This window comes from Urocitellus parryii, chromosome 1, assembly GCF_045843805.1.
Source record: "Urocitellus parryii isolate mUroPar1 chromosome 1, mUroPar1.hap1, whole genome shotgun sequence".
Lineage (NCBI taxonomy): Eukaryota > Metazoa > Chordata > Mammalia > Rodentia > Sciuridae > Urocitellus > Urocitellus parryii.
In genome coordinates, this window is record NC_135531.1 from 260,920,701 (window position 1) to 260,934,251 (window position 13,551).

Consider the following 13,551-nt stretch of genomic DNA (forward strand, 5'->3'; position numbering starts at 1 on the left):
AGTCATGGCTCAGTGGTAGAGCGCTTGCCTGGCATGTGTTAGGCCCTGGGTTCGATCCTCAGCACCGCTTATAAATAAATAAAAGATCCAGTGACAACTAAAAAATATTAAAAAAACAAGTTAGGGGTTATTTCTACATGTACTTTCTCATAATCTTGGAAGATCTTGTGTTTTATAACTTTGTTGCTAAAAATTGACAGTTACTCATTTTTACATCATCACTTTCTTATTTAGATATGTGCGATGATGCTGTTATGGACATACATTGTTAGTTTTCTGTGCTTTTTCTTGCTTAAAATATCTTTGTGGTTTTTCTTTAATATTTACTTAAATGAATATAATTTTACTCTAATATTCAACATAATGCCTGAACATTAACTATACAACAGTTTTGGTACCTGAAATAGGAAAGGCAACTTTAATTTTTCTCAAAATATTGCAGATGACAGAATAGTTTGTCAATTAAAAATTCTGTCACTAAAACAATGTGGTATTTGCCTAGTTATTCTGATAGGTAAATCTTATAGATAAATGTTTCTTAAAAATATATGTAGAATTCTTACATTTAGTATGCTAAATATAATTTATAATCATGATAGCAAAAGTGGATCCAGAGAACTACATTATGGAAAAGCACATTCAGGTAGTCAGTATTATTTCATATTTGAAGAAATGGCTCCAAAGACAGATCAGGGTAATGATTAGAGTAATAAAAAATTGAAGAAAAAATGATGAGAAATTATTTCATGGCATCCAATTTAAGATATTGTAATGTCAAGAGTTTCAAAGTTACATTACATAAACCTGATCTATATTCTCAAAGAACTTACAGTTTTGAGGGAATGACAGCAATTTAATGACCATTTATAATACAGCTCAGTGTATGTGATAGGGTCAAATAAGAGACACATTTAACTCATACCAGGGGAGTAAAGAAAGACTTCTTGAAGAAGGTGGTGGCAGGAATAAGAATGTGGTGGCCAACACCAGTCAAACAAAGAAACGTGGAGGTAGAGCCTCTGGTGGGAAGGCTCAGGCAAGAGGGCATGACTTATAAATAAGGAAGTGCTTATTTTTCAGCAGACCTGAGAGGAAACAGATGAGAAAGATGAACCAGATAATATAATACAGGGCTCATTCAAAGCAAAGGAATTGGAATCTTAGCCTAAGAGCAATAGGAACTGAAGGGTTTAAACAGGGAAGTAGTCTGATTAGATATTCATTTAACAAGAGGATTTAGGAAGTTGCTATAGCAATCATGGTGGCTTGAACTGTCTAATATCAGTGCAAATGGAGAAAAAACCAACAAAATGGATTTTAAAATGAAACGTATTTCTAAATGAAATTTTAAAATACAGTAGTCAGGGCTTGATGTTTATCTAGATGTAGACAACGAGAAAGAGAAAGGAAGCATGAAGCACAGTTTTCTGGCTTGGGAAACAGTGGATGACAGTGAGATAGAAAAGATGATAAATTCAGTTTGGGGGCACTATGAGTAATAGTCATTCCAGTAAGCCCCTAGATAAAGTATCAAACTTAGGAGAGAGATCTGGGTTTAAGATGTAGACATGAGAGTCATCAGTTGATAGAAGTTGATCTGAAGCATGGGAACATACTATTATCACTCAGCAACAGGTAAACTGTGAAGAAGAGTCAGAAATAGAACCTGGGAAACAATTTTATGTTAACTTACAGATAAAGCCAACTGGTATTCCTGAACTTGGCATCATGTTTAAAAAGCCCTAGGCCTTGCTCATCATGGAATGAGGAGTTTCTAGGGCTAAAAGAATGAACTGGGGTTGTAGCTTAGAGGTAGAGCACTCGTCTACCATGTGTGAGGAATTTCGTTCAATCCTCAGCATCACATAAAAATAAAATATTGTGTCCATCTGTAACTAAAAAATGAATTTTTTTTTTAAAAGAATGTGCCTATCAGGCTCACTGCCCAGACCATAGTCTGGGAACTTTCAGATCCCAGAATTTCTTTATCAAATGGCTCCAAGGGTGCTTCCAGTCTGTACAGTTTTTTCATGAGTTCCATTCTCCTGAATATCAACTGTGCCACTGATGAGCAGTCACCTAAGCTTGACGCATGGCCATGATACTACTCTTTTTGTGATAGGTGTGCAGTATAAAAAGAATTTGGAAATGCAAGACAGGAGTGTCTAAATGTGTGCATGAGCACCATTCTGATAACAGAGAACCAGGAATCGGTCTAAGGGAGGGGTCTGGCTGCAGGCCAGAAGGTGGTTCTGCTCATGCTGCCAATGTCTGGTGTGGAGTACTAAGCAATCTGAGAATCCTATATTTATGTGAACTTAGACTTCTAAGTTAGGAGGGTAGAACATCTGTTTTTCAGCTTTATTTAAAATAGTAAACTATTTAGACATATGAATGGTGTCCTCCATTGTACTCTACTTCTGCACAGTTGAAAAGGATAAGTACCCAGAGAGGAATAAGAAGAAGCAATTAGGGAAGCTGGCTGGAGGAAATGAAGGAGAGAACAACGTCATGGAGCCAAGAAAAGATTATGTTCAGAAGGAACTGACTATTCAAAAGTGGCAAATGCTCGCCAGGAGTTGGGTAAGAGATACAGCCTAAAAGGGTCCACTGGACTTGGCACTGTGAAAGAAAGCTGCAACATCCAGAAGATAATTTCAGTGGAGCATGGGGAAGAAAGGAAGTTACATGAACTAGGATAAAAGAAAAAGAAAGAAAGAAGTCATGGAAAGTAGGCACAGAATTCTTTCAACAATTCCATCTTTGAAGAGAAAGAGAAAGCAGGGAGTGATAACTAGAAGGAGACTTGGGCTTGAAGGAATTTTTAAAAGGTTATAATTTGTCACCTTAAATACTGATAGGCAAGTGAGAAAAAGGAAAACTAATCATGTGAGGTATCTGGGGGGGGGGGCATAATAGAAAAATTCCAGACACCAAAAGAGAGAATCGGAGGGATAGTGCTTTTACTGAAATAAGGAAATAAAGACTAAAATATTAACGAAAATGCACATGATCCTATAGGACTGGTAATATATTGAAATCATTTCAACTCATTCCCTAGGCATAAGGTAAGAAGCTTGCAGAGAACAAAGGTTCAAAATAGCAGCAGGAGAGAAGTTTGGGGAGAGACTAGAGGAGTGCTGCTACATAGTATGGATGGACCAGCTGATACTGTAGATCAGTTAATCATTTATCTATTGACTGTGGGATTTTCTCCAAAATACTAGTATAAATATGGAAAAAATGCTCAGTCAGCTCCATGAGAGAGTGAGGTTTCACCAAGAGAAGGTGGCAGGACAACAAGGCAGGAGTCAAGCACGCTAGCATGAGAGTGCCAGAAGACACAGAATGCATAAAGTGCATAGATCACTGGCCAGGAGACCTTGACAAGGTCAAAGAATAATATTTAAATGAGGGAGATAGAAAAAAGGAATTTTTGGCAAGTATGGAATGATGAAAAGTTTCATTTCAAGAACAAGCACTGAAACAGTCACTGTGCTATTCTTTGCTATATCTTCTTAGGATAGAATCCAAATAAAGGGAAAAAAAAATCTCATTCTTCATAAAAACATCTAATGTCATTACTTTAGACTCATACGGTAATTTTCTAAAAATCTGTCTCTTTTCTAAGGAATATAATTAAGAGTACCATTTCCGTCATAGGAAACATGACAAAAATGTTACAAAGAATAGACTATATAAATTCAAAAGACAAAAAAGAATACTAACAAATTTCTTATTTTTCCAACTATACTTAGTGTCTAGTTGGATATAAGCATTTGATGTCCTTCAATAAATTAATTTTTAAAAAATAAATGTAATGGTTTCTGATCTCCCACCTCCTGTTTTCCCCCCTCCTCCCCCTCAAAGATACGTATAAAAAAGAAGAAAGGGTAGCAGAAAGAAGTTCCCAAGGTAGGGCTCTGAGTACAGTCTTGAACTGACTTAATATGACCCCTAGAGTCGCTCATTAAGCTTCTTTCAGTGAGTTCTTACTAAATTCCACCAGCTGGTCAAAAGGCAGTATTTTGTTGATTTGTTGGTTCTTCGATTTTAGATAGAAAGGAAACCTTCTCAAAACGCTATGGAAACAGAATTTTATTACTCCTTCCTTTCTGAAGTAACCAAAGAAAAGGTTTTCTCCTAATCATCCCTCAATCAGGATGTCCTACAATGCTGAATTTAGAATGTGAGAATCTGTTTTAGTACTTTTCTTTTCTTATTTTTACCTACACATAAGGATTCAATAATATATATATTAAATACACGGTGATGACATTTCTTTAACAAATCTTTCTGTTGAATATAACTTTTACTTTCTAAAAAAAAAGCTGATTTTTTTTTTAAATCCTTAGAGACACACTATGACTTACAGCATGCATTTAGAATGATGCCAGCACTGGGCGTATCAAAGAATATCTAAGGGTCTGGATATGAAAAGGGCAAGTCTAAATATATGATATCTAATCTTTTCAGTTCAAATTCATAGGCTGGATGGAAAACAAAGATCAAAATATACAGTATAGATCCACATGTGAAGGATTTTGAATGTAGGTTGCTACATTATTTTTCTAATGTAGAATTCTGGGAAAAAAATCTCTTAATTCTAGATCAAATACTAAAAGAATTAATACCATGTTAAAAAAAAGTAAAAATCCTGGTATTACTTCCAAATTAAAAACAGTTATAAAGCTGGCTAAAAGGCTAGATCATAGGGCCCTTATAATGTGTAATTATTTTTAAATAATATTTTATTTTGTATGTTATTTCAATTTATATATTATTATATTTTTAGATGGAAACTGATGATTAGCAGTCTTTACTTCTCTTTCTTATGCTTGTATATCTAAGGGTGTGTTTGTGTGTGTGTGTAAATAAGAGTGTTTATCTGTGTGTATGTGTGTGTGTGTGTGTGTGTGTAAATAAGTGTGATGTCGATGGAGTATCAGGGAGTAGAAAAGAATAATGGAGAAGAGATGATTATTTTTTCATGACCTAAGATGTCCCATATATATTTCTAATACATAGGAACTTGCCTTTCCAACTGAGGTCACCTGGTAAAGAAACAAAAGCATTTGCACTGCTTACCCACAAACTTTTGTGGAGTGGAGCTTTTACGTTTTCCCATATTCCCTGTGAGCTTCTCTATGACAGCAGGTCTCTCAAAAGGCACCAGAGAAATATTGTTGTCCATAATAGGCTCTTGATCCTTACAATCTTCCATAGGAGGTACTATATAAAACCACACAAAAAGGCATTCTGGTAATTTCTTCAACAATTTGAAAGATACAGAGATAAATTTGCCATTCCAATATGCTATAAAAAACATAAGCTAGTATGTTTGAATGAAAGCAAGTAGAAAGAATAACCTCTAGTGTGAAAGAATACTGTTTAATTTTACACACACATACACACACACAAAGTACACACACATTCAGTGGAATTCATTTTTATCTGAGTTTCTCTCAGATCAATAACATAAACTGTTGGCACTATTTGTGGCAAACATGTTCATCTGATTTCTCATATTTTGCCTAAAATTGTTTTGAACACTGATTAAAATCAATAATTCAAGGATACATTATTTTAAAGGCTTTGGAGATTATCTTTATAAAACAACTTTAGAAAGTCAGCTTGTTTCAGAGAAATCCTTAACCAGACACTCAGAATAACAGCAAAATATTTTTTGACCATTTCCCCGCCACCCCAACCCCCATGTATTTTCCTGCAGCAGATTTTCTGTTTGATGAGCTGTTAGCCTTATTGGCAGTAGCTTAAATACCTGCACAAAGGGGAGATCCAATTCTGAACATGTCTATGCATAGTAAACTGTGGCAGCTTTATGATCGTAATTTATTTTAAAAAGAGCTCTTTAGCAAGATAAAACAATCCATTTCCAAATTGGCACATTGGCTCACTAAACTACTGCTCTAATTCATTTGACATAAACTCCAGGGCTGTTCTCTACTGGTCCCATTTGTCTAAGTTGCTATGGGCTATTATGTCAGGCTTTAGATATTGACATTAGATACTGATGTTGATAGTCTAGATAATAAAGGTTGTTTTTGAGTAGAAATACTGGCCAAAGATTTTGAATTAAGGATAGGGTAACATTTTCGATCAGATTTAGCTGATTAAAACTAATGTTCACAGGAAAGACCTAAAGGTTCCATATCTTTAGCTATCATTACTTGTTCATCATGCACTGAAAAATTATTTACTTTGGTCCATTAATTTGTACAGGGGAGTCCCACTGTGTGAAACACAATGTATTCTCATCCATAAGGGGATCCTGGTGTTATGCACTAAAAGTAAGAAAGCAAAGATGAAAGGGAAGAAAATTGAGTGTCCAATTCAGGTAACTCATTTAATAGCCACTAGCAGGTTGCTAATTTTGAAGAAATGAAAAATAGCATCACGAAAGGTTTCCTTAGTTTGGACAATTTAAGGAAATTAACATTCAATCTATCTAACACATAGATTGGATGGGCCAGAACGAGTTAATCTTCAATCTACGTTTAATAAGAGGTCTTCTGGCTATAAATAGCAAGAAATATTGCAACTATTGGATATTAATATGGAAAACCAATTCCAAAAAGAGATTCAGTAAGAAGGAAACATAGGTAATTTTCTATACCAAAATTAATCATGGTATTATCAATGAGAAATGTGTATCTCAAAACATTACCTATAACTTTCTCTTTCTCCCCCACCCCCTCTTTATTTCTTCTGGAAGTAGAACCAGGACCTCATACATGATAAGCAAGTGCTCTACCACTCAGCTACATCCCCAGCCTTTTAAAAATATTATAAAACAGTGTCTTACTAGCCTCAGCTTTTGAGTAGCTGGGATTATGAGTGTGTACCACCAAGCCCAGTATTATGAAATCTGTCAACAACTAAAAGAAAATAATTAAGAGAAAATCAAGAGATTCTAAAAAGAAATCAAAGAATTTTTTAAAACAATCAAGAATGACCACACAATTTAGAATACATGGTCAGGAGAATGGAATGGTGGTGGTGATGTGGTGGGGAGCCAGGTAATATGAAAAACAGATTATGGTCAAAATCTTAACTTTTTGGAGAAGGAGTAGTAGATTCACAGGAATTTACTGCATTATTAAAATAACTCCAAAACTAAAGTAGTTTATGGGTGAAACAAAGATGAAAATATATCACAGACCTAGATTCAAAATGAGAAAAATTTTGCAAGAAAAAAAAATTGTTGTAAACTTTGCTAAAAAAACAGCAAAAGTGGTTAAAGGGGTTTGCCCCCCAAATTGAATATGCTAACTAGTTCTGAAATGAGTAATCTAAAACTTGGCAGTTCTGGTCTAAGTCTTACCCTGAATTTTCGTATTTGCACATATTTAACACTCAAAACGAAACCTGGGTGTGGGAACTGTCCCACACCACATCCACCTCAATTCAGATGATTTGCCCCAAGTTCAATGAAGCTCATGTAAACTGAAAACAATGACTTTGGCAGAGCTCTGGTTTAATCTCTTCTTTATAACAGCCCTTATGGCCCAAATTGATCTTCTTTTACTATGCCAGCAATAATAACTGGTTTATACTAGGTGCTAAGTACTATTTTAAGACGTCACATTTAATAATTCTTTTAATTCTTTCAAAAACCCCATGAAATTGGTGTCATTACCATCTTATTTTACAGAGGGGAAACAAAAATCTGGCTACCTTAAGTAATTTCTTCCATGTTGTGCTTACTTCTACTTAGGAGGGAATGTTACTACTAGGAGGTCTGGATCCAGAACCTGACCTCTTAACCACTATGCTATTCTGTTCTTTGTAGATGTCTCTTAAACACTGACATCTTATAAACCAGTTGACATATCTGTTAATGGAAAAAAAACTGATGCTCTTTTACTCAATTATGTAATCACGTAATCTGATTTTTTCACTTTCATGAATCTGGGAGCAACTCAACAAAATGTTTCTGTATATATACTGCTTAAAACACAAAGCAAATTCTCTAGGTATCTGACATCTTAATTGCATTTATCCTATTGTAAGACATTTAGCTAGGCTAAAAACATACCAATGTGCTTAACTTCACTTGTTTGAGCAAACTTCATAATCAAAGATCTTTTTTGACCTTATTTATTTTTATACTTGCATTGTATCATTGTTTCGTCACATTGATGAACCATAAAGTCAGAACCATAATAGTACTCCCAATATAGCTTTTACTTTCCTTCCTTCCAGACTGGGGATTGAATCCAGGACCATGTGCATGCCAGACAGAAACTCTACCACAGAGAAACATCTCTAACCCTCCGTAAAAATTTATTTTGATATAGGGTATTGTTAACTTGGCCTGGATGGCCTCAAACTTGTGATCCTCCTGCCTCAGCCTCCCAAGTAGCTGGGATTATAAGCATGCACCACCACAGTGGCCCTAACATGCATTTCATTTGTTGGTTGGTTGGTTTTGTTTGGTTTTTATCTTAAAATTCAAATTCCAAGAAGAAACAGAATGAAGAACCTATATTAGGTCACAGGTGTACCCTTGGATAGGACAGGGCTACGGAACTGCCCTGACATCCCCAATAGCTGCATGCAATGGGAGAAAGTTCTCAAAAAGGAACATGGAACTCATATTATCAAGAGAAGAGGGAAGGGATATCAGGCAGGCAAAACAGATGTCTTGAATTCTGTCACAAGTTTTCTCCATGTCACTGAATCTAAAACCAAAACTTCTCATTTACATGAGTTATTTTCTTGACAGCATTCAACAGTGCTGATACTCGATTTGCTGCTGATACCTAATACCCGATACTGTTTTTACTCATCTTCATTGCTCTTATTATTCCCAGTGTGTTCTTGGCCTTCTAGGTGTCTCAATATATTTATCTGAAGAGCCTTCACTGTGGTTTGGATATGTTCATGTGCTAGAAACTTGGTCCATGATGTAATGATACTGAAAGGTGGTGGGGCCTAGTGGAAGCTGATTAAGTCACCAGGGCACAGACCTTGTGAAGGGATTAAAGCTAGTCTCACAGAGTGGCTTAGGTTTACCAGGAGTGGATTAGTTCCCAGGAGACTCAGCTGATAAAAAGAGAAAGCTCAGTCCCTCTTGGCTCTCTCTCGCTTCTGATCTCATCATGAGACTTCTCTCTTATACATGATTCCAACACATGATGCTATATGACATGAGGCCCCTCACTAGAAGCCGATATCAGTGTCTTTTGCTCTTGAGCCTCCAAAACCATGATTCAAATTGAACCTCTTTTCCTTATAAAATACCCAATCTTAGGTATTTTGTTATAGCAATTTAAAATGGATTAAGATACTTTATTAAAACCTATTACTTCATACTACCTATATAATGATGGCTACCACATCTTTATTTCCTATTCAGACCTCTCTAAGAAGCTCAAGATATGTATGTGTGTTTGTGTGTATTTTTCAACTTTCTCCTGGACAGCTTTGCTTGACTATCAAAGATGTGTTCAAGGCCTGGGGATATAGTTCAGTTGTTAGAGGGCTTGCCCCAGCACCACCAAAAAAAAAAAAAAAAAAAAAAGATGTGTTCAAAAACTGAAATCTCCCTTTGGTTCCCAAGCCTATTTTTCTAAGTTCCATCTCAATAAATGGCACTATGATCTATTCCATCATTCATGCTGTATACCTGTGGTTATTCCCAGATTTCTTCCTCTCATCCTGTTTCAGGCCTTGCCTCCTCCCTACCACATCTCATTACAAACAATCATAAAGGTACCAAGTGTTTCAGAATCCACATCTGCAGCTGTTCTCAATTACCTAATCTTTCTATATATTCCAGGCCACTGAGCCCCCCTCAACCACAGCAACAATCTCCTGCTTGGTCTGTGTTTCTCAACTCCTCTGATCTGTGTCCCATATTTCTATCCATAAAATATAAATGCAATCCTATCTTTTGGGTTAAAGTACAAAATTCTTTGCCTAGAACAGTAGGCCCTTGACGTTTGGTACAGAACATATATCTTTACTCTCACAACCTTCTCTTGTCTTTACAAATTGGGCTCCAAATGTGCAAATCTCCTAGCAGGTCCTTAGCTCTCCGTGGTCTTTTAGACTTCTGTTTCTTCATATATGCTATTCACTCTACATGAAATGCCACTCTCCACTTATTAGCTTGTTATTTTTACCTTTCAAACTTAACATAACTTCCCCTAGAAATTCCTCTTGGAAATCCAGTCTGATTTAGATACTTGTGCCCTGTGACACTTGCCACACAGTGCTCTAATTGTTGGTTTATTGGTTTATTTCTTCCAATAGTTGGTAAAAACCTCAGAGATGGCAATTTATTTGACTTTCTATGTGAGACACTCTATTCAATGGATCTTTATAATATAACTTACCAAAGGAAATGATGTCACACAATGGAAAAAAGACAAAAAAACTAAATAGAAAGTTTGTAAACTCTCAATTATACCTCCATGGTTGGGGAAAACAACCTCCCTTTCCAAAATAATCCAAAGTGCAAATCTATGAAATCATAGCTTTCAAGTCGGCTGACTTTCTGGTTCACACTTTGATTTTTGTCTTCTGGCAAGAAGGCAATTAATTACATAGTTTGGTTTTTAAGGCTTTGTCTTCAAGCTAAACAGTCATGAAAAATGAGCATAGAAATAAGATAAATAATCTGCCAAGAAAACCAATTCATTGTTATCTGTATTTCCTAAACTAAAAGTCATGAAATTCCTCTCCTTTCCTCAAAATCAACCAACATTTATAAAAACTTTTTATTTAACTTCCTAAATATGTTTTTAATGTTCCTCTCAGTGTCTTGTCCCACCACTGCCCCTTCATCTTTTCTTTGGCACTATCACTTTGGGTCTCTCCTCACACTCACGCCCTGCTCCAGACAGATGTCAGTCCTCTATTCTACTTAGGTGACATTTGTCTTTAAAATACACACATTTGATTAGGTAATATTGAGACTTCACCAGTACAAAAGGGTCTGCTTTTCCTGCCATTCCTTTAGCTCCAATCATACCCAGTGTCAAAGAATCTGTTAAGGATTCTTTATTCCTTCAAGCTTCTTCCGTGTTCTCTGCATGGAACGAGCAGCCTCTGTGTCCTGTCAGGTACCTGTGACTCTTACCATCTCTCATGCTCATATCAAAACACTATGTCATAGAAGAAGCTTTCCTTGTCTTCTCCATCAGGCTACCCCTACATCCATGCTCCCAAACTGCAAACACATCTTTATTAACCATTTTGCTTCATTTCATCTTATTATATTTAAAATTTATGTGTTTCCTAACAGAATGTAAGTATACAAAAGACACTGTGTTCATTTATCTTTAAATTCCCTAAATGTTTCATAGAACTTGGCAAAGAGCAAGCAAGCCCTCAATAAATGTTTTCTGAATGAAGTAGAAGAATGTCTTTTTTTTTTTTTTCCTTCAGACATTTCCTTAATAGAAGAACCAATATGGGATGAACTTGTTTTAGAAAAAAGATGTTAGGAAAGACAACTCTATTAGAAATGAACAAAAATTCCCTTTATAGATTTAACAGCAACCATACTAACTGGCAACCCTAACTCCTACCACTAAAAGGGAAACAAAAGAAGTAGATAATATATAGCAGGAAAAGAAGAGAGGGATGGGATAAATATGAATTTTATTGTGGCTGAAAAGGAGACCTTGGCCATGCTATGTGTGTGTGTGACAAGATTAATGATGAACTTATGTGGTTTCTACATACAGTTTTCTCTCTCATGGATGTATCAACTCCTACCTCATAAAGTCAACTCTCCATTAAGCAGGTCAATAAAAGAAAAAGGAGATTAATGATGACTCCAAATTAATGTTACAACAAACCTAGAAAAGTATGGTAGAAAATGGCATTCATATTATGGTTAATGTGGTTAAAATGGTATCTAGTATTTAAGAACAAATATTCAAGTCTATCCATGACATCAAGAATTATCTTCCTCTTCTACTTCTCCTTGGCTTTCCCTCTTTCTCTGTCCCACTCGTCCTCCTCTGTCCCAGCTTTGGCACCACCTATAAAGGGCCTGTGTCTGAAAAGATCCAAGAAATCTGGGAAATAAAGGGCAATACCGAAGTCCCAGTTGTTTACAAGATGTCTTTTTCTCTTCCCAAAATACATTTAACTTTTTTGTCAATAGTAATTCTATGACAGTTTAATGAGCCAAATGTTGGTTATAATTATTTATTTATACCTTACTTTCCTGCAATAATATAAAATCTTTTAGGAGAAACTCTATTTTGATTATTTGGGTATGTATGCCATTTGGAGTTTCATAAATAACTAAATGGAAAAAATTAATCAACAGAATGTGCATATTATTCCAATCAAATGTTAGAACAGTGGGAAAACAGGAAAAAGTAGTAGTGATGCCATAAGGGATCTCTGGGAAGCTCTGGAATGCTCCCGATGTCCATGAACCCCCTGACTTAGGCAACCCTTAAATCCAAAACAGTGTTCTAAGGAGGCCAAGGGAACCTGTACTTCTTAACAGTGGCAAGTGACGACTTTATAGGGGAGGACAGATTTCTGTTTCTTAGTATTTAATGTCCTAAAATGTGCAAATTATTTAGGGGGTGTTTACTGTACATCTGATACCATTTACTTCTTACACTATGCCTATGACACTACAGCAGCAGATCAGGGTGACTGGACTTCACAGCCCACCATTTTATAACCTCTATGCTGTGGGCCCTATGTCATGCTTGCATGCTCAGGCAATAAAAGCTTGCAATACCAAAAAGAGTTCAAATACAAACAAAAATGTTAGTAATATAAAAATAAATGGACTCAATCATAACAACTAATGGAATTAAATCAGATTCTTTAGATTACAGAACCTATCCTTAATACAAGGAAATACGTAAATTATTTAGAATAACAACAAACATTCAAAATTTTAATTCTCAACTCAACAACAAATAATTTTATAGTTTAATAAAATTTAAAGAAATTAAAAAATTTTATAACAATTATATAATTTATTAGATAGTGATCTAATAAGCACATCCCCATAAAACCCATAAACACATAAACCAAAAAAACCCATAAATTATCCTCAAGGTAGTATATCTAAGCCAATAAAAGAATATTTGTATTTTAAATGTAAGTAAAGAAAACTACCATTCAATATCAGCCAACCATTTTTTAAAAATATTTATTTTTTAGTTTTAGGAGGACACAATATATTTATTTTATTTTTATGGGGTACTGAGAATCGAACCCAATGCCTCACACATGCTAGGGGTGCGTGCTACCACTTGAGCCACATCCCCAGCCCCTCAGCCAATCATTTTTAAGTAAGGATAGAAATATATCAATAAGATTTTTTAATTCATATGAATAATATAATCAGTCAGTATAAAAATATAATTAGGGGTTGGGGTAGTGACTCAGTGGTAGAGTGCTCACTTAGCACATGTGAGGCACTGGATTTGATCCTAAGCACCACATTAAAAAAATAAATAAAATAAAGTTATTGTGTCCAGCTACAATTAAAAATAAAATATAATATATGTATATATATATATATATGTATATATATAT

At 35.3% G+C, this 13,551-nt stretch overlaps 1 protein-coding gene across 3 annotated transcripts in view; it reads right to left on the reverse strand.

Moving 5' to 3' along the window:
* Ikzf2 (IKAROS family zinc finger 2) overlaps positions 1-13,551 on the reverse strand; it is a 156,006-nt gene that overhangs the window by 8,882 nt on the left and 133,573 nt on the right. For all 3 annotated transcript variants that reach the window (XM_026413114.2, XM_026413113.2, XM_077803477.1), the window contains one exon: positions 5,089-5,232. In XM_026413114.2, coding sequence (XP_026268899.1) covers positions 5,089-5,232 — 144 coding nt within the window. The remainder of the gene's footprint in view (positions 1-5,088; positions 5,233-13,551) is intronic.